At 43.3% G+C, this 22,143-nt stretch overlaps 1 protein-coding gene across 5 annotated transcripts in view; it reads left to right on the top strand.

The window, feature by feature from the left end:
- Positions 1–22,143, top strand: part of myo9b (myosin IXB) — a 92,418-nt gene that overhangs the window by 51,294 nt on the left and 18,981 nt on the right. For all 5 annotated transcript variants that reach the window (XM_008290893.1, XM_008290894.1, XM_008290896.1 and 2 more), the window contains exons 5-18: positions 2,097–2,191; positions 6,644–6,706; positions 10,444–10,543; positions 11,940–12,040; positions 12,372–12,501; positions 12,584–12,673; positions 13,756–13,872; positions 13,982–14,116; positions 15,664–15,785; positions 15,900–16,041; positions 16,151–16,346; positions 17,761–17,836; positions 18,368–18,460; positions 21,948–22,061. In XM_008290893.1, coding sequence (XP_008289115.1) covers positions 2,097–2,191; positions 6,644–6,706; positions 10,444–10,543; positions 11,940–12,040; positions 12,372–12,501; positions 12,584–12,673; positions 13,756–13,872; positions 13,982–14,116; positions 15,664–15,785; positions 15,900–16,041; positions 16,151–16,346; positions 17,761–17,836; positions 18,368–18,460; positions 21,948–22,061 — 1,574 coding nt within the window. The remainder of the gene's footprint in view (positions 1–2,096; positions 2,192–6,643; positions 6,707–10,443; positions 10,544–11,939; positions 12,041–12,371; positions 12,502–12,583; positions 12,674–13,755; positions 13,873–13,981; positions 14,117–15,663; positions 15,786–15,899; positions 16,042–16,150; positions 16,347–17,760; positions 17,837–18,367; positions 18,461–21,947; positions 22,062–22,143) is intronic.

The following is a 22,143-nucleotide window of genomic DNA, read 5'->3' as shown; positions in this document are numbered from 1 at the left end:
CCTGTAGGTGTGTGTGTGTGTGTGTGTGTGTGTCCCCTTACTCTAATCAGCCCCAACACCACTGTATCGAATTCACCCTGCAACTGCTTTGGAAAATACAATGTGGCTCCTATTTAACATGCACTGAGTCAACTTCCCCTGCGGTGGCCTTTTGTTGAGTGTGTGTGTGTGTGTGCGTCTGTAACCATGTGAACATGCGCATCGCGAAGGGGGAAGAAGAAGAAGAAGAAGAAGAAGAAAAAAAAGAGTGTTATTCTGTTACCGTATCGATGCAATAAACAGGGCCCCTCAGTGAGGCCGGGCGGCTGCCGATGTGCGCCTCTGGCCGGGGGTGGAATTAGCCCCGAGGCGTGGAGGAAGAAACTGAGGTCCCCAGTGTTTGTGTTTCTGGTCTGACGCCGGCGTGCACAAGGGTCGCCCCGGCCTCATTTATCATCGCTGACCTGCGCTCGCTCTCTGCACACACACACACACGGATGCACGGCGAGTTAGCAAGAGAATGAGGGAGATGCGTTAAAGCAGCAAAGAAAAGAAAAAGATGGATGTGAGGAGAGCGAGGGGAGACAACGAGTTGCAGATGCTGACCCCCTCCCTCAACACTCAAACACTCCCCCCTCCTCCTGCCGCCTCAGCTGCTTTGTAAAAACAAGATTTAACCCCCCGGACGGTGCGGCTTCTTTGTTGTCATGGAGATTAGTTGTTGTTGTTGTTGTCGGCTTCAGTAAGGACACCTATTGAGGTGCTTACTTGAAAGCGAACTCCACTTCAGATGCTGTTGTTGCTCTCAGAAGCATCTCCATATATGGCTTGAAAGTCAACAGCGCTCACGGTGGAGTTTCAAAACATCCACCAAGAGCAGGAGTGGACTACAAAGTGAAATTAATGAGCCAGCGAGAGGGTTCAGTGTCACAAAGGCGCCTCCCTGTTATTAACCTGGTCCACGGTAACTGATGCTGCACAGCTAGCCTGCTCCAGGAGGAGGTTCTGCTCAGAGTTTGGGATTTAAATCGGCTGTAAGAAGCCTTCCACCTGCTCTTTGCTTGACCACATTCTCTGTGATTCTTTTTTATCTGCAAACCTGTTGAGCTGCTCGTTCGTATTCCCGCTGAGCAAAGCCGTGCATTTACTGCAAGCAAACGTCATGAATCATGTTGTCGCTGCATGCGTTCAGTTGGTGATGCAGAAAGTGCATCAATACGATTGTTCCTGAGTTCTGCAGCTAACAGAACACATTATGAAAGGCTCAGTCTGTTGGTGTTTATCACAAAGAATGTTCGGTCATTAATTGATTCGGCTTAAAACTAAAATGATTTCCACGCCTCCTTCATGATGGGACAGTGTCAGACCTAAGTGCACTTCTTGACGTTTAGATAATTAAAGTTTCTGAGCTCTAATGTGCAGCTGTCAGGTTAGAAATAGGCAGCTGCATGGAGAGTCACTAAGTGGGTAAAATACATAAATCAACAGTTAACAGTTTACCACCGACATTCCTCCGTCGCATCATTTGCAGTAACAGCCCTTTATAGCATATTATTTTGCATTCTTTATAGCGCTCCATTATAACAAGTGTGGACTGAAATAGGCTGCATGCTACTCATCTATTTTGTGCAGAAGAAGAGCCAAATGACGCATCAAACGTCCTATTTTCTGTGAGCCTGAAGGAAACCTGGTTAACAAAGAGAGTTGATGTTGTTGTGATGTGCATTTTCTCGACTGGGGTTTAGTTTAGCCAGCTAGCACAAAAAAAAAAAGCAGTCTGGACATGTCAAACTGGCTTCATGCTACACTCCTCAGGAGGTTTAAACATTCTGGGGTCGCCGGTGGGTCTAGTGGGTTATTTATTCAGACTGTCAAGACTTAAAATCAACTCCTGTACACAACGCTCTCGTCCAAAACGGCTTTTATTCTGTTTTTCTCTTCGGTCTTTGTATCTTAAGAAAATTGCACTGCTGAGTTATTTGACAGCCAGATTAAGATAAACCGAGAGCAAAAACAGCTGCGGTGATGTTGCGTTCGTCTCCAGAAGATGTTGCTGGATTAGATCATGCACTTCATCCTCTCACATGTGTGTTTCTGTCTCCTCTCGTCTCTTTCAGGCCTTCGGAAACGCCAAGACGGCCCACAACAACAACTCCAGCCGCTTTGGTAAATTCATCCAGGTTAATTACCTGGAGAGCGGCGTGGTCAGAGGGTAAGTAGATAACGCTTGTTTGTGCTGTGTCTTGTCATCGGGATCTTCTGCCTCTCCGCAGCCCAGCATCTTCCTCTTTGCTCCTTTTATGGCTGGTCATGTGGTTCCTCCTCTCTGCGTTGTGTATGCGGACTGAAACTTTCAACCACCGTCCTTCCTTTTTCTCAGCAGTCGGCCTCTGGTTAGGAGCTGCATCAAAGTCTGGTCAGCTGTGTCACTTCCTCACTTCCCCATCAGGAGAGGAACAGCTGCTCAACACGACCTCCTAAATAAGATGCGTTGTGCTTAAATGGAGTCAAAAAAACCGAAGGCCTGCAGAGAACACCGAGTACAAGGAGCAGACCAGGAACTAACAGGGCCATATTTCTAACACTGGTGCATACGCAAAATTCTTCTGGCCTTAAAATAAATTGTGATTTGAAACATGTAAATGCCTGTGGTGACAGCTGCTCGGCTCCACAGCGAGTGGGGTTCCCCAGAATGATTATCTCCTGACGGCACCACGTCCCCGCGTGCTCTGGTGAACTTCTTACCCCGAGAAGGAAGCTTGACTCAGTCTGAAGAGCTTTTCTGTAAAACATCGTGACTGCAGTATTACCAAGTGGAACCTATAGTTTAGAAAAGATGGTCCTTCAGAGAAGACTTTCTCTACATTACAGTACCGGTATTGGTCCAAACACATCAGCGCTGCCGTCTGCCAGAATCACCTTTCTTCTTCATTCTGCTCTACGATTTCACATCTATTAGGCTGCAAACAATAATAACACTTCACTGCACCCCGGATCGAGAACACTCACCAAAAATGATGTGATACCTGTTTTTATTTCTCCCACAAGATGTTTGCTGCTTCCAGCTGTTTGTAGGAGTTTTTAGTCTGAGTTTATTAAACAATAAACAGCAGCAGGATCCAACAACAGTGCTGGTGCTTTAATTAAATACTTAATAACTGTAGAAGACATGGAGACAGGATGGATCAGGATCTAACAGAAGTTCACAGTGTTTAGTTCTGTGCACAGTTTAATCAGTAACACATTAGTTGCACGGCGTTCGTCCTCCATCACAGATGTCGGGTTGTTTTTATTTGACTGTTTTTTAGAGTAATAGTTGGATTATCATCACACATGAACAAAATTAACAAATAGTGATTTGGAAAGTTTGATAAGACACCGTTAGTCTTTGGTTTATTAGTGAATTATTACGTATTTTACATCATTTGGTATGCTGTTGTACCGTTTCTCTCTCCGGTGAAGCTGTGAGGAACTTCAGTCTAAAGTCACTTCAGCCTGAATGACAGAACGCCGTCGCTTTGACAGATTAGTAAAGCAGCAACGTTACATATCCAGTGTCTAAAAAAAGGGCTTTTGACAAGAAAATGTCAGATCTGCTCAAAAGAAAAGCGCCTCGCGTAGCTGCTGCTGCTGGTGTAGCTTTCTGCTCCTTACCAGTAAAAGACTCGGAGGGCCATCGCAGCTCAGCTCTGCACACTTAACAAAGGCTGCCTGTCTATCTCTCCATCTCCAGTGGCAGCCATTCAGACAGTCAATAGAGGAGATTAACAAAGAGGAGGCTGCTGTTCCGAACTGACAGACGGGATGTTTTCGTGCTCTTTCTCCCTCTCTGGTTCCTCTGTGAGGGATAATCCTTCCTGGCTGGGATCTGAGGGAGACGGAGCACAGCCCTGAAAGGAAAAACACACTTTAGACGAGGTGTGAAAAGGAGACGGTTCGCGAGTGAATGACGTCTGAGCGCGAACGTGTATGTTCACGGTGAACGGTGACAGATATACGGCCTGTACAGCTTATTATTAGACCACCTGCTGTTTTCTTTACACGCCGCAGGTCTTCAGCGTTGATATTTTCGTGGTTAAACAATCGCGGCGTCTCAAAAAGTGCAATGCATTATGTTTTAAAATGATGTATTGAAACTGGAGAGATGAAAGCAGTTTTGAGTGAACGCAATAAGCTGTATATGTGAAGTAAACAGATAGTCCAAGCTAAGCTATCACTCAACAACGCCTCAAAGAAGAGAACTACGAGAAGACAGCCATCTTTAACGATACAGCGGGAGAGCAATGGCATCTGCAAAACAGCGTCCGTTACAACCAAAAAAAAGTTAATCTCCACCAAGAACCACAAAGAAAGAGGCAGAAAACAGCAGCCACGGAGGTCTAATAATTATTTCCAAACCTGTTATTTGCTGGAAAGAAGCTCCAGTCAGCAGCAGGGCGAGGCGATACTCTGAAAATTAAATAATGATAAAATGTGTTGATAATTAGTTGTAATTTTAGCAACAGAAAAATAGGGTTTAATAAAGCGTGACAGAAAAACCAGTTCACACGCATGACTAATAATAAACAGGCTAAAGATAAAGGCATGATCTCACTCTAATGGCTTTAAATAAAGGAAGTAAAGTCGACTTCGAGGTAAACTGACCTCAACAAGGTCTTCAGTACGATGCAACAGATAAACCTTGAAAGAAACTGCTGAACCTGGCAAACAAAACACTCCAATATGTAAGAGTCTCTTTTTTTCACAAGTCTGGTGCATAAATGGCAACCAGGTAACGCCACCGTCTGACTTTATAGCTCAGATGCCCCTGAACATGTTTATGAGAGCTATTTTCAGGTGGCAGCAGTCAACAGTTCCTGGACTTGGATTTTTCTGGACCTCCACATGTCCAAAAACATCTGAAACTCTTGCCACATTCACGTGAGTTTAGGTGACTTCCACGGCTGGTTATTCTGTTTATTCTCAGAGGTTTCAGACGCCTTTGACACGATTGACGCCTGCCAGAGGTGCCTATAGAGAGATGTTTGTCACACAGACGTCACCGTGTGAAATCAGAAGTCCTGTCAGTTCCTCAGGATGTGACACAAAGCTGGACCAGAATAACATTGAATACTTCATACATGCACCTGCATCTGTTTTGGGTAAAATAATGTTTTGTGGGTGTGTCTGTACACCGTAATGTCACAGAGGATGCACTAAAACCACCTGCCTCCTTACTGCCAAAACAGTCTGGAGGTGTCCTGTGGTATCAGAAGCCAAGACATTAGCAGCACATTGTTTTTTTTAGAACATCCTACAGATATTCAACTGGATTGAGATTTGAATTTTGAGGCCGAGTGAAACCATTCCTGTCAGGGAGCTTTACCTAGCTGCAGAGGCCACTTCTGTCAAACGGTGTACAGCGGCATGTAGGTTGGTGGAACATCCAAGGTCATCAAACTTCCTCTGCTTGCTCACTTCTGTCCCATTCTGCTGTCACCTCTCCCCCAAATAAATGACGCATCCAGCCGTCCACGTAATGAAACACAAAGTGTGATTCATCGGACCAAACCACCTTCCTCTATCGCTCCGTTGGTGTTGGTGGACATGAGTTACCGTGATCATCTGCAGCTGCTCAGCTCCATTCTGACACCTTTCTATCCACATTTTGTGCAACTCCTCTGTGGGATCAGACAACAGCTTTCACTCCCTACATGCATCCATGAGACCCAATGTCCAGTTAACTGGTGGACCACTTTTTGTAGGCTCTAACCACTGTATGCTAAAAACACCCTGCAAGACCGGCTGTTCTGGAGATGTTCTGACCTAAACATCACCATGTGGTCCATGGCAGATTCTCCCAGATCCATCATCTTCAAGAAGTGACTGTTCACTTGCTGCCTGATGTATTCCGCCCACCAGCAGGTGCCGCAGTAATCAGACAATCAGATAATCGACATTATCACTGCGCCTATGAGTGGTTTTAATGTTGTGGCTGTCTAGTGTAAACGAGCAGATCTGAACAATAGATGTATGAACTCCGTCGTTAATCTGTCTTGGTTGAGGCTGCACTTTCAGCAGATGGACACCACTGGGTTTCTCACAGCGCCGCTCTATTCTTAGCGTGTCATGAGGACTGGCGTCAGTGTTGTTTTTGCTTGGCTATAGAAAAAACAAGTCTGACTTATAAAATCTGATTTAGACAACTTTATGGCCTTGGCCCAGACGTAGCGGGTAAATGCCACCGCTTTTAAAACTGCATATCGCACGGCTGCAGTGGAAAGCGTACCTCTACTGTTTTTCCAGAATCCCCTGCAGCAGCAGCAGCAGCAGCAGCAGCCTTCCAGCCTCCTGCGTCTCCTACACAATAAAATAATGAATTCCAGAGGTGCCTTCGGTAGCTGCACGCTGCTATGTGTGTGATGTACATCCGACCGTATCTGGACGCTTTGTTGACTCTTTGATTGTTCCAACCATCTGTCCTCACTTCCCCTCGCGCTCCTCCTCCTCCCCTCCTCCTTTACCACCAGCCCACTTTCACATATGACCTGAAAACACACTCGCACACTGAGCCGACTGACCTTTAGAGTCAAGTGATTCATCCTCATTGTTTTTCCTGTTTCTTTGCTCACCCCACCTCTCCTCCTCCTCCTCCTCCTCACCGTGATCGTCTCTGTCTTTTCAGGGCCGTGGTGGAGAAGTACCTCCTGGAGAAGTCTCGACTGGTCTCCAGAGAGAAGAACGAGAGGTGAGGAGGGGCGGAGGAGGTCTCGACCCCTCACCCCCGCTGACCCACGGGGGGCCTTCTGTATAAACACTGGAGCCTCTGATGGTTCGGATATGAAGTTCAGCTGTCAGATAAAAATAAAATATGGTCATGCCACCTCAGTTCACCAAATTTGGGCGGAAAAAAAAAGTTCATGCCGGACCATCTCATATTTGTCAGAGGTTTTTCTGTACACACGTATGTTATTAAGTTTAACATTATGTATTATTGCAACCTTCACACCACAATATTTCCATGTGACGGACTCCTAACTAGGTTATAATCAATTTTTTTTTTTTTAAGTAAAAATGTGCATATGTCTGACGTATGCTCCTGATTGTTTATTGTACCACTTTTCATAAAAGTATTTGGAATACTATGAGTTGGAAAACCATGAAAATATTTTGTAAACGCTTTTGGATTTGTTTCACCATCATACCTGCTTGTTCAAATATTGGCTATAAGTACAAAAAAAAGTAATATTTTCTCATAAAGTATGTGTCTGATTGCCATCATGCTCTACCTTTTTTAGAGGTCTTATTGGTGCCAATCACGTGAAACATAGCCAGCATCTTAGGGTGAAAAATACAGATTTTATGGTTGGTGGAAAAGCTTTTTTTTGCATTGGAGACCACATGTGCATTTCAACGGGCCTTCAAAATTTCAGGACTCTAGCTACACTATTTCTTAATTTATGGCACTTTAAACATTGAGAAAACAGCGCAAAAATGATTTCCAACGATTTTTAACTCAAAAACTAATGTTTCCACCTATCATCCCAGCTTTTACACAACTCAACCAATACTCACCTCTTTTATTCAAATTAAAGATGGCGTTTGGTGGTGAATTGAGGTGGAATGACCCAATAACATAATAAAAAATAAAACGAGGAAGACATAATAAATAAATACAGTACAATGAGACGTATCAGTCGACGGCCACTCATGTTTCCCCCTGATGCTTCCACTGGTTCTGCCAAGTCTATCCTCTTTAGATAAGCCATGAAGGAGCCCCAGATGTTTTAGAAGAGTGATCGTTTTCCCTTTATGGCATGTGTATGTTCTCCTCATGGCAAAGTCGTGGATGACTCTAAATCCGTCTCCTTACACTTGGCCTGGAAGCCTTTTTCCACGACAGAGTTATGACTTTTTCAGCCAGTAGCGAGCTTATATCTAGAAAGATTTGTTGTCTCCTTCTAAAGTTTAATTTAGTTGGGTATGTGGCCAGTAGGAAAAGCTTTGAGTGCAGTCTATTATTGTATGATGTCTTCTTCTAGGTTCTGTTTCCAAGCCTCTAGCCTCTTTACAGATGACTCCAGAGATTACTAATGATAACATGTACACCCCTCAGGCTCAGCAGGTTGACCTGTGAACCACCTACATGCTTATTTATAGGGCAGTGAGAACCTTAATATATATTGTTTTCACGATATCCAAAGTGAACTTTTACCCGCTGAATTCATGACAACACTCTGAATGAAGCCGGATTAGATCATAATCAAACCAACGTTTGCACAACAACCGGGTCGTCTTTGCGCTACTTTCACGTTAAACGCCGTCTGTTGTTCTCGTTGCTACAGAGAGAAAGTCATCTCTTTGTCACTCCTGAAGACGACGCCAGTCTTTCGTAGCGTCATGCAACCCGGCGTTACTCACAGCGACGCTCACTTCCGACGAGACTCTGTCGCTGCTTGTGTGACTAATATGAAAACAAATATTTGGTAATCGAGAAACACGGCGTGTAAAAGGGAGTGACCGAACCCTCCGCCGTGACGTCATCTGCCGCGTATTACATAATAATCGTTTAGACCTGCACTGCTTTACGTTAATCTGTCGGCTTCTGGTCTGTAAAACCGTGGACGTAGTAACTGCACCCATTCATATAAATGGAAAGGCACACTCAAGCAGCGGCACTTTGAGTCGGGGACATTTTCCACTGAATTGTCCATTAAAATTAAACTTTACAGCAACAAAGAGGATCTAAAGTTTAGTTTGTTGTTTCCAGCTGCTTGTAGGAGTTTTCCCTCTGAGTTTATTTAACACAATAGCATTAAACAGCAGCCGGATTCATATAAAAGAGAGCTGCAGTAGCTTATATTATTCATTCTGATTCTTATAATTAAGAATGAATTACTCCAGGGTTTGTTTTCCGCTAGACGTAAAGAGGAGCTGAAGCTCAGTTTGTTGCTGTTTGTAGGAGTTTTTTCCCCTGAGTTTATTAAACACCTGCAACACCAGACAGCAGCAGGATCCACATGAGTTTCTCATATTTTCACACATTTACACACAATAGCTGTAGCTTCATTAACTACGTGTAATAAATAATGATCTCTGACGTGGAGACGGGTCAGGATCTAACAGAGTCATCAGTAAATCATTAGTTGCATCGCATTCTCCCTCAAGTTGGTCGGCATAAGTAGCAGTTAGATTATCTTTACACGTGGACAGAATTTTCAGTGATTAGAGGACTTATAAACAAACTATTTATTCATTTTTTAAAACGTCCATGTGTCCATTTGTTTTTGCAGGGACGGCACACAATAAACAGTAAGAGTTAGCTAGCAGCTAATTTATATCTGATGTGGGCAGGAACACACACAAAATAAACAACAACCACAAACAAACAATAAATATACTAAATACAAAAAGTCCTTCCATGTAAGATAATATATAATATATGAAAGGTGATTAGCTGGTGGGGACAATTGTGTTCTGACTTCTGCCTGAGGCCAGTTTTAAACAAGCCTCCAGAATCAGTTTGATGAGCTGCTGCTAGTTTATTTATCGGGGCATTGTTATGTTTCGTGCATCGTCGGTGGGCTGTTCAATCTCGCGTGATCGTTACTTTCATTGTGGTGGCGTAAAATGAGTGAAACTGTGAGGAGCGTTAACAGAAAAGAACAACAGAATGCTGTCACTGATGAAGCAGCAGTTTCTAAAAATGGTTACACTAGTAATGGATGAGTCAAGTGACAGAATCACCCCCACTTTAAACCTCAATAACAGCAGTCAGTAAACCCCACACTGAAAACAGTTTCCGTCTTGAGTGCAGAAGCAGCAACACCTTAACCGCCTTTGACTCCACGCGTTCCACACAGGTAATACCTTTAAACTGGAGGCTGCAGCCGCTCTGCGTGGGAGGAGCATTACTCAGTTTCCTGTTTAGATTTTCCCAGCCCGTTTTGGAAAATCAACTCACCTTCCACTAACAAGTTTGTCTCCATAGCGTCCGCCTACTGGCAGCCTGTTAATCACCGAGGCTGCCGCTGCTGTTGACAGTACATCTCGTCTGTCTGGTCGGGGAGTGAGTCTCCTGCATGATGCTGTTGTTTCTCAGCGATAAGTGTGGAAACTCATAACTCCCATGCGCTTTTACGACAAAAGCCCTGCCGCCTATCTACCTGCCCACTGATAGCACGAGTGGAAAACTGATACCAGCATCACTCAGCTCCAGACGCTGTCTTCTTTCTATTAGCTTTTTATAATGTGTTGACTCCTGGTTTTTATCGCCACAACTGCCCCCGTGTGCGCTCATAAACACGAAGCTTATACCCGCTGCCAAGTAATGAAACAAACAAGCGAATGATGCCAATAAGAATTCATTAATTCACTCGAGTGTTTGCTCGTGACCGTGGTTTTAATTAGTGCAAATTAAACTTTCTTGCAGTAAAAACGCAGCGTTGAGGTCAACATGAGTGAAGTACGTGTTGTGTTTTGCAGGAACTACCACGTGTTTTACTACCTGCTGCTGGGCGCGTCGGAGGAAGAAAGGAAGGAGTTTAAGTTGCTGCCGCCTGAAGAATACTTCTACCTCAAGCAGGTACAGATCTGCTCCACTGCCCCTCATATCCAGCAGAGTCAGCCCTTATTAAATCAAACAAATCTGAAACAACTGACCTCCTCATAATCAGCTGATTCTTTACGTACAATAACTTTATTATATTTAATGAAGCCATGCAAAATTTCACTTTCATACTATGAATATTTTCAGAGTTACTGGCCTTTCAAGCACATAGAGATGGGCTGAAATGTAGGTTTTTAATTCATCTTCTGGCATTTTTGAGCCTCATAAGTTCATCAGTGCTGCAGATAAACTAAAAACACATTTAAGCTCTGTTGAAAACTGCAACCAAATCAATTTTACATCCTCTCCAGGTGTCAAAATCTCATTTTTGTTCAGCTCCATTTCATGTTTAACCAACTTTGAGCATCAGTATTATGGGATGTATCATAGTTTGAACAGCAAGAGTCGTAGAAACAATCATCGGTACCCTTTATGTGTTTCTGTTTTCTCATAATTCGCCAGTGAAAACTTTAAAAAAAATGCATTCTGGGTAAACTTTCAAGACTCATGTGTGATGCTGGTTGATCAGAACTAGTTCTAGACAAACAAAAGATCTCATTTTTACCTACGTTTGACACCAGGATCATCTTCTAGACACGATTCCTTTCTAATATATATTTTTTTGATGCTCACAAAATTTAAAACCTGACATTCTGTTTACTTGAAGAATTAAAATCACGAGAATTTTCGCACCATGATCGTCCTGCCTCATAGAACAGACAAGTGTTGGACACCAAGATTACACATCATCACTGCTGTTCCCAGTCTGAGGACGCAAACAGAACAAACTGACAGAACCAGAACTGAACACTGTCAGAGGAGAATCACAAACAAGCTCTGAATGCTGCAGAATAAACGTCATTTGTACAAACAGTTCTATAAAGCACATACTTTTGGGGTCAGTAGCTCTAAAAACATTCAGATTTTTCATGGATTTATTATATTTTCTAAAATTATTGTACCAAGAAACTCAGCTGATTCTGGGTTTTTGTGTGGGAGGCACTGATTGGATTTTTCATGGACTAACCAGGAAGTCGTATCTGTTTGATGAAAAAAACCCACTGAATACCTTCCCAGTTGTGTTAATGAATTAATGTGTTGTTGCCTGTGATTTGACCTTATAGATAACACTGTAGTTCACTCCAGAGTCGATCTGGTGTTCACGCAGGCTGCCAAGTTCCTGAATAAGCTGCAGTATACACTCCCAGCTTACTGCACACGTGTGAACTGCATGTTAATGAAGCCGTTTTTGTTCTCTCTCTTCTCTTCTTTCTACGCTCTCCCTTTCATTCGTGCCCTTTCTTCACCTGTTTCGCGGTTTCATTTTCTCATTTTTTATCCGCTTCTGCTAACCGCCTCTCCGTCCTCGCAGCAAAATTTTAAGATAGAAGACGAGGAAGACTTGCGTCATGATTTCGAAAGGCTGCAGCAGGCGATGGAGATGGTTGGCTTCCTTTCCGCCACCAAGAAGCAGTAAGTGAACCAGTGAACATGTTCTGTATGTAACATAAGACAGAGCCTTTCATCCTTTAAGTTATGGAGACACGAGTTATTTTGGTCCGAGCATTGAGTCACGGCACAAGAAAAACACAAATGACAACAAAGACGCTTTTCAGGGCACAATAATATCTGCATCTAATGAGCTAATCTGGCAGTTTATTAGATCCAGCGTGCAGCGCCGGCCCGATACAAAGCCTCTATAAACAGATACTCAGACTGAGGAGCAGCATAGTTCCCGCATGTGTCATATGACTGACTATTGTTCCGGTTGCTTTCAGCTTATTTTTTCATAACTGTCTTGCAGAATCTTTTCCGTGCTCTCTGCCATCTTGTATCTCGGCAACGTGACCTACAGGAGAAAGTCGACGGGCCGAGACGAGGGCCTGGATGTGGGACCGCCGGAAGTCCTGGCCACGCTCTCTGACCTGCTGAAGGTAACTAGTGCGTGTGTCTCCCCGTGTTTGTGATTCGTCCGTCTGCTCGTGTGTGACGTTAACCCGAGAGTGTTCGTCTCAGGTGAAGGAGGAGCTGCTGGTCGAGGCGCTGACGAAGAGGAAAACGGTGACGGTCAACGACAAGCTGATCCTCCCCTACAGCCACTCCGAGGTAAACATCTCTAGTTGGTGCTTTCTGCATCTGCAAAGTTGATGTAAATCTCTTCATCCACACAAGTTCATGAGGGTCTGCAGGGACTCCTCTGTGGATGTCTGCGTGCAGTCCAAAATACGCCAAAAGCAAGTGGTGCCTAAAACACGTCATTTGTCTTTCACACATGTTAAATTCATGCATCAGTTCGTGTCAATTCAGACAAAAGTCAGGACATAAGTTGCTGCACATCTCAGATTTTGTTCACGTATTTGTTAACTGGGACCAAAAACTAAGTTCTGTAAAATAATATTGGCAGAATTTTGAGTTTTTATATGTTTTCATTCATATCTTCACTCTCAAAAAACACAAACAAGAAAAACGCTTCAGTCAGAAAGCCATTTGAAGGGTTTAGTATCTCCAGAAGTTTAACTCCCACAGCTGTGACATTTGGTGAGGACACAGACAGAATAGTTTCCAGAAGATCCAAATGATGAAATGGCTCCGGCAGAGAGCAAATTTTTAATTACTGGCGTTTGAAAATGAAAAAAAAAAGTGCAAAATCTTCAAATGAGCGTCCTGTTGTAGCCCCTATAGATCCACATTTCCTACTAAAAATACAGTCTTTGGTCGACATTGCATCCAACTTTTGAGGCCTCGATCATCGGTAAAATTTGATGTGTGGCAGGACAAGGTTCCAGTTTTATTTTAGCCCTTTTTAAAAAAATAGTGATGTGGACTCATTGGTAGCAGCACAAAAACTGGTGTGTGTCAGAGTCTATATATTGTCTTTATATGTGCAAAGTTACAAGCTGAACAGAGAAACTGATGATAATTTCACACACGTCACAATATTTATTGAAACGACAAGCGCTGTAACAACAAGACAAGTGAAACAGGAGGTCACTGCTGGACTAAAGCAACCAAACACTGCTGTCTGAGATGACACCGAATTGAAATAGTCGCTGCACAAAACATGATGATGATCTAACGCTATCAAACTTCTGTATGTCTTTCTGTTTCCTCTTCTTTACTGATAACAAACCTGCTGCTGCTACATTGGATAAATTTACAGTCTGTATCCCCTCCGTTTGTCCCAACAGGCCATCACAGCCAGAGACTCCATGGCCAAATCTCTGTACAGCGCCTTGTTCGACTGGATCGTCCTGCGCATCAATCACGCGCTGCTCAACAAGAAAGACATGGAGGAGTCTGTCCCGGTAAACACTCGCAGAATACCTGAAAAGCTGTAAAAAAAAGTCCTGATGCAAGTGGACGAACTTCACTTTGATGTTTATAATTCAGCTTTACATGTTCCCCGTCTTCCAGTGTTTGTCCATCGGTGTCCTGGACATCTTTGGCTTCGAGGACTTCGAGACCAACAGCTTCGAGCAGTTCTGTATCAACTATGCAAACGAGCAGCTGCAGTATTACTTCAACCACCACATCTTCAACCTGGAGCAGGTGAGAGCGGCTCGCTTGGCTTTCTCTGAAATCTGTCAGCGCGTCGGACTGACTGATGCGCCGCCAGCTGCATTGTTCGGATTCTCTTCTCTGCGTCTGTAATAACGAGCGCTCGAGTGATGACTCATCCAAGTGTTTCCTGGAAGGTGTACAGTGTGGCAGGTTGACAGTTATTATATTACATTTCAGCTCAGTGACTCTCTTAGTTTATTTCTACCATGACAGCTGCACTTCTGAGCTTTAGACTTCAGTCATTTAAACACTCATTAAGTGCATTTAGGTCACTTCATATGTCGCACGATGAAGGATACGTGGAAATCATTTTAGTTTTTCACCAAATCAAAGTGAAATTAATGCTACTGATTGAATATTCTCTGTCATAAATACCAACAGACTGGTCAGTTTTATAGTTTGTGTTCTATTAGCTGCAGTAAAACAACATTAAAGAACATTTATGCGTCTTCTGCATCACCATCCGACTACGTGAAGGTTCCCATGGCAACGCGACGCATGCATTCACTACTGTAACTACGCGGCTTTGTTTTTTGGGATTGCTAACATACAGCTTAACAAGTTTGCAGATAAATCCTCCGCTGAGAATCCGCTTCCTGCAGCCGGTTTAAATCCCAAACTCTTGAGCAGAACCTCCTCCAGAGCAGGTTAGCTGTGCAGCATCAGTTACCATGGCGATGTATCGGGTTAAAAATGAGCCAAAGTCTGATTTTCAGCTCGACATACCTGCTAATTCGTTGATCTCAGCGGTGCAGCCCTCTAATCTCAAAAGGGGGGAAGTTACGTTAGTTTAACTCAACTTTATTTATAAAGCACTTTGACGCAGCAAAAGTCGAACAACAAAGTGCTGAACACAAAATACAAAACGATTAAAAACATCTGAAATGCAAGATGCAATAAAATTCTAATAAAATCATGAAAAGAACAGTAAAAACAGTTGAAACAGGAGTGTCATGCCCGGTGGAAGGGCATTAAAAGTTTATCTTATCTCAACAGTTTTTGGGGACAGTAGGAACACAAATCAAAGCTTTTGTCATTTAGTCAAACACTGTTGCTTCTTTTTGAGTTTCTGGTTCTGTTATAAGGGAGAGACTTTAATAATCCTGAATAAAAATCGGAATTCTGTAACGCCAAAGGTTTGTGTAAAACACGCCCCTCCAACCAAGAAGCCAGTCGCCTGCTTTACAACAGCAGGTTGTATTAATGCAAACATGGTGGCATGAAGCTGTGCACAAGTGTAATAACCGTGTAACTGGTGGAGAAAACCTCTTTTTAAAACCTAACTTTGGGGTGAAATCACCAAGCTTGTACGTGTTTTTTAATGACATTTGGCTGGTGATTGTATACATGTGTGACCAAATAAAATTGAAGTTACAGCTCCTCACATTCATTTAGAAAACGGGGCTTCGTCTTAAAGACACTAAACAGCTGTTACCAAGATCGTAGTGAGGCTCGCCTGTCAGGACTTTGTTGGTTCTAACTGGCTAAATAGTTGAGAGCTGCTTCACCAACATGCTGTTTCCTGCCTCATCCAGGAGGAATACCAAGCCGAGGGAATCACCTGGCACAACATCGACTACACGGACAACGTGGGCTGCATCCACCTCATCAGCAAGAAACCCACGGGGCTGCTCTACCTGCTGGACGAGGAGAGCAAGTAGGAACTGCCGCTTGGCTTTCATTCACGTCGCTGCAGATACAGATGCTGTTCAGGTTGAAGCTGTTCATGTATTCAGATTTTCGTCCGCCTGTCTTTGCTCTGTCCCTCCAGCTTTCCACACGCCACAGATGAGACTTTATTGGCCAAATTCAAGCAGCAGCACCAGGGGAACAAATACTTTATACCCACGCCGGTCATGGAGCCCGCCTTCGTCATCCAGCACTTCGCTGGGAGAGTCAAATATCAAATCAAGGTAGAAAGAGAGAAAACGTACAAGATGAAAACAGCATCTTTAATTAAATGACACCCGAGTGTTCCTGGTGCCCCGCGTAACAGTCTTTACATATTTTTTTCTTTAACAGGATTTCCGGGAGAAGAACACCGACCACATGCGACCCGACATCGTGGCTCTGTTGCGGAGCAGCGACAGAGCTTACGTCCGGCAGCTCATCGGCATGGACCCGGTGGCCATGTTCCGATGGGGAATCCTGCGAGCGACCATCAGGGGCATCGCTGCGTTCAACGAGGCCGGTCGCGCCTGGGCGGCAAAAAAATCAGGTGCACTGTTGGCATCATCGTGTGTGTTCAATGTTTTGTTCAGCATCCTTTTGACGGCTCAGTGACACAGTCTTAGTTGGGATGATGCTTAACCTGAAGCAGTTTCTGAGCTTGTGTCACATTTTTAGTCACCATGGGCTCATTTCTCAGTGCAAAATTAAGTTCTGCACCTCTGGAAAAACAGCATAAACATGGCTAGAATCTTAGTTTAACCTTCTGAACTCCAAGTCGTTTCTGTTATTGTTTGTTTTTGTTGTTTTGTTTGTTTCTTTTTTGTTCCTGTCATGTTTTTACTCACTTTCGGCTCATTTTTCACTGCATTAGTTCTGCATCTCTAGAAAAATAGCATAAACATGGCTAGAATCTTAGTTTAACCTTCTAAACTCCAAGCCGTTTCTGTTGCTGTTTGTTTTTTTGTTCCTGTCATGTTTTTACTCACTGTGGGCTCAGTTTTCACTGCAATATAAAACTCACAACTATGGATAGAAGCAGAGAGAACTCAAAGCATGTCCTCTGTGCAGTGTGACGTAGTTATAATGCTGCAAAAAATCACAAAAAGAAAGAAAAACAGGAGCTCACAGGTGTTACCAAAGCTGTGTCTTCTACCTGCTCTGTGCGAACACAGCCTGCAGGTCAACCGAATCTTTCCCACATGACTGTCGGTCATGGCTGAACCCATCGTAGCTTCCTGGTTGCACCAAGGAGTGCAGAATTATTTATTTTTTTGCAAAATCTGGTTTTTGCAAACTTTATATTTTTGCCATTTTTAAAAATTGCACATGCAGAATAAAGCGATTTGATTAAATATCCAGATTTTAAGCTTAGAATTTTCCAGAAAAAAATAAAAGTACAACATAATAAGTTAAAGGACTGTTCCAATCTGACTGTTTTTTTCAGTTTTTACAGTTTCTTTCTTAATAGATAATATGCCTTTCGAAGCTGATGGTGAGTTTTGAGTTTCAGAGGGTTAATCGGTCAGAATAATTGTAAAGCTGGTATTGATAAACTCAGCGGTGCAGCTCGGTATTATTCCACCGCTGCCTTTGTCTTCTCTCCAGTTGTGCTTCTTACCGCAGCTTCAGAGCGCCGCAGCGTCTCTGCCCTGTAATTATCCTTTCAGGTCAGCACATAGGAATAATAAGGAGGCCACAGACTCGAGGCTCGAGGAGATTTTGACATTTTCTCTGCAGTTCTCAATCCTCCAGACTATTTTGGTTCCCTCTGAAGTAGCCCGCTGACGTAGGAGGTTTTTTTTTATGTGGATTAACAAGATTAGATGAGTTAAAGACAAAAACCCAAAACTACAACTACGACAGTCATGTGGATGTGATCGAGCTTTATTCTACCAGAAAAACAACAACCTAAGATGACTGTTCAAGACGTGTATTAACTGTGCTTTTGTTTTCTGTTTCAGGGGTTGTCCGTCCAGCCTCCAGAACTCCTTTAGGAGAACTTAAGCGGTCCAATGCCCCCATAGAAAGAATGTACAAGTAAGTGATGCGCACGGTTTGATGGGAAACTCGCCTGTGTTGTGTTCAAACTGGTTTTCTAACTATCAGGTCCGTCTCCTGTGGAGGAAATCTGTCTGCTTTAGTGCCTGTGGATGTGGCAGCAGATCCTGTGTACTTTGCGGTTAATAACTGTGTTACTTTTCATTTTCACAACACACAGACTGATTATTTAAAATCGACATAATATTCACCCTTTGTGAAACTGCCACTTTGCCTCCCCTCGCAGACTGCACAGCGACTCTGTCCCTGTTTAAAGTGCTCTTTGTTGGAGGCCAAGTAAATGTTTGACTCTGTGAACTGTGGACCTCTACTTGTGTCCTGTGGTACTGGATGAGATGAGGTGGTTCGTCTTAGTCACTATTGGAACTTAAGTCCGTAAACACAGATAAATGCACCTCGGTTGGCGTCAGATAAATCCTCTTCACCTCATCTCAGCCACCCATGTCCTCTCCTCCTCCTCTTGGTGACCCCAGTGTTTGCGGTTCTCTCCTCTTCCTCTCCCCTCCACAGACGAGCTTCTATGCTCGATTTCTACTTTGATCACTCAGAGGAGCGCCCTCTAGAGGCCTTCGAAGACATCTTTGCTAGCTATGAGAGTAAGAAGTAAGTGAATTTGGCGGCCAGGAGAAAGGAATGAGGGCACGAGGCCAGGCAGGAAGGACGTGTGTGTTGTTTTGGATGATAGATACTGGTTTGGTCCCGTTTCTGACTTTTCTCTCATTGTTAAACTGCAACAGAAAATATTTATAAATACAGCAAGCAAGCAAATGTATTTGTGTCGCGCCTTATCGTACACAGAGGATATGCAAAGTGCTGTACAGGCAAAATACAGCAGAGAAAAATCTAGTTGAATAAAGTGCACACAGATTTTATAGAATAATTAAAACTGAGTTAAATAAAAACATGTAAAAGATCAAATATACAACAAATTTAAAAATAGTAATAATTAAAAGAATAAAAGTACAGGCAGTTTAGACCAGACTTATTAAAATCAAACTAATTCATTAAAAGTCATGGGGAAGAAAAATGTGTTTTGCTTACTTTTAAAAAAATATCTACAGTTCACCGCTAACAGACGAGTTCATGCAGATCTGAGAGACCTTCCTTCATTTATATTCATATCATTAAATCTAGGAATAGTAATGATTATAGTAGTTTTATAGTTTAACTGACGGCGGCTAGCATGCATGTCAGAAAATGTATTGCACATTAGCTGTAGTACCTGGTTGTGCCACCAGGTGGAGTCTCCGACTCAAAAAGCTCACTTATAGGGGATCCAGTCAATCTGTGGATTTTATGGGTTTTCATGCTTAGTAGAGTCAAAACTTCAACTTTAAATTTGTCAGGTTAGTCTGCGCAATTACAAACGTTGTAGCGTCTCAGCCTGAGTATTTATATTAATTAGGTTAATTTATGATACTGTAAGATCTTAGCTACAGCATTGCATCAGTTAGGTTCATCTCCACGATTGACAACATTGCATTATAGTCAGATAAAATTCTGTTTTAGATCCTAAGCATGTAAAATATGCTGGTAAAACTGCACCAATATAACACTATTGGGTCTTAACCCCAGTATCTAAACCTGAGCAGCAGCAGAGTGCATTGTGGGGGTTTAGCCAGTGACAAGCTCCATGACAAAGACTTCTGTGGTGGTTCATGACCTCCAACCATCGCTCACTTATTCTATATGACTCAGAGTTTACTGGGATGACTTTCCTGCTGCTGAGTGGATCATATACCTGAGCTGTCTGTGGCTAAACATTGTTCAATCAGCGTGTAGGATAATTTGTTAAAGTTAGCATCCTAATGTCAGTCTAGCTTAGTAAATGTTAGCGTTAGCTTCTTTAAATATCAGAGTTGACTGTTAGATGAAGTTCGGTGCAGCAGTAGAGCAGAGCTGCCCTTTACCTTACATTCCCTCTCCTCCCTCACTGTAATCCTCGTCTTTTTCTGTAGCTGCAGTGATCCCTCCGCTTCCTGCCGTTTATTATTCTTGCTATAGAGCACAGGAAAGTGTTTGTGCTGGCCTTCTCTGATTAGCCACCCGGATTACTTTCATCAGCTGTGAAGCCTTGGAAGCAGACACATGTTCGTACTGAGACTCTTGGTCAAATAGACAAAGACAACTGAGAGAGATTTCACAGAATGGAACCAAACCGTGAGGAATATTTTTGGATTGTTGGGCCTCTGAACCTTAACCTTCCACCTCCTGTTTTCAGATCTCATATTACTGGACTGTTTTTTTTTAAAGACCGAGAGCTGAGTTGAACCTCGCAGCACATTTTTATCGTTATTAAATCATCCAGTCCTTTCCTGATCTGCAAACAGTGAGGTGCGGAGGTTAGAGTCACTGTGGCTTATTTGTTGGTGCTGATTCCTTCCCTGCCTGACCTCTGTTTTCATGCTCGGTCGTGGTAAGTATGAAAAAGTACTGCATGGACTAGCTCTGGGACACGGAGACGTCTTCATATTAACCTCACCAGACCCAGTGTCCAGTGTAACACCAGGCCCGATTCAAGGACTTGACTTGGGTCAGTTCACGTCATTTCAGACGGCGGCGTTGTTCCATCGTCTCAGATTTTGTCCAGAGTTTGTTTATTTGTTGTTTTGGGCCCAAAGCTGTTAAATATTTTGGCAGAATTTCAAGTCTTTTGGGAATTTTTTGTAAAACATCTTACCAGGGAAGCCGGTTATTGTATCTCCAGAATCATAAGTCCTGCAGCCATGAAATGTGGTGAAAACACAGACAGAATAGTTTCCAGCAGATCCAAATTAAATCAAGTTTATTGTCATTTTGCTGTACATACACAGTAGTACAGGCAAGATGAGAGAGCGTTTCTTCAGGATCCAATAGCAATTTAAATAAAGAAGTGTTTGCATATCCGGATCAGGAGTTCAGCATCATTCTGACAGCTTGTGGCATGAAGCTGGTGATCAAATGATTGAGGGGCTCCTGCAGAAGCTAAATCTTTCATTACTGGCCTTTTAAAAATGGAAGAAAGTGCAGAAGGTGGTGTTGAGGCCCTAGACAGTTCCTTTAGGTGTAAACATTTAGTCTTTAGTTGACATTGCACCAACGTTGAGGCCTAAAGTTACTGGAATTTGATATCTGGCGAGTTTTTTAGCTGCTTTTACATGCCAAAATGTTAATGGCGAATCATGTGTAGGACCACAGAAATTGGTGTATGTATGGGTGCATTTATTGTCTTCATATATGGAAAATTACAAGTTTTATCCTCGTTGTCTTCATATTCAAACATAACAACATATGAAGCTTATTTTGCATACAAATCCCAATAAATCTCATGTTTATTGAAGAACCTACTGTCTGTTAGGCCCTTAAATGGCTTCCTAGGTAAGGCTTTCCTTTTTGAGGGTGAAATTACATAAATCCAAAGCTCAGAAAACATAAAAGTCTCGAAATTCAGCCAAAATATTTGATGAAACTCAACTTTTGGGCTCCAGCGAACACATTTATAAAGACTGGACAAAATCCGAGGCACCGCAGCGTCGTATTTCCTGAACTGACACAGACTGACCCACATACGAAACCCTCACCAGTAACATCTTCCAGTCACACAGTAACATCCGCAGCATGGAAGCAGTCGGCCAGCCACCCTGAACGTCAGCTCAGCTCTGCATGTTAACCACCACAGTGGCAGCATATGTGTGTGAATACAAACCCCCACTGTACTGTACACGCCCCAGCGTCTCCTCCTCTGTCTCTTTCTCTTATTAAAAAAAAAAAAGGATATGGCAGCATGGTTGGGTGGTCTAGTGTGTCTTGTGGTTTCCGTGAACAACAGGAGAAAATATTTTGTGGGTTGTTCTTCACAGATGAGCAGAGTGTGAAAGTTTATCTTGATATCAGACCCCCAGCGATCCTGCAGTGTGTGTTTTTTTTGTCTTGTGTAACCGCGGTGGTGTGTTTTCTCCTGAGGTGTCCTAACGGTGGTGCCCTGCTTTACGTTTTATTATTTTTTTCCTTCCCTTTATTTGTCGTTTTCTTTCCCTTCCCCCTCTTTTCCTCCTGCTCCCCCTCCTCTCCTTCCCTGTTCACGCCGGTTGCGTGCTTGTGGTGTGATCAGAGAAATGCATGCAGAGATCATCAGCTCCATTAAGAACTTGCAGCTGGATGGCGAGGACCCACGAAAGCTGCTGCAGTCCTGGGGTCGCCTCCGCTTCCCGCGACACGTCCTCCAGTGAGTCTGCAGGCAGACCGGACAGCAGCCCGTCTGCAGATCTGCCCGGTCGAACCGGCTCAGGCTGTAGACGCTGACATTG

Source organism: Stegastes partitus, unplaced genomic scaffold, assembly GCF_000690725.1.
Source record: "Stegastes partitus isolate 25-593 unplaced genomic scaffold, Stegastes_partitus-1.0.2 Scaffold702, whole genome shotgun sequence".
In the NCBI taxonomy this organism is placed as follows: domain Eukaryota; kingdom Metazoa; phylum Chordata; class Actinopteri; family Pomacentridae; genus Stegastes; species Stegastes partitus.
Note: the sequence above shows the minus strand (reverse complement) of the source record. Positions and strands in the feature narration are given on the sequence as shown.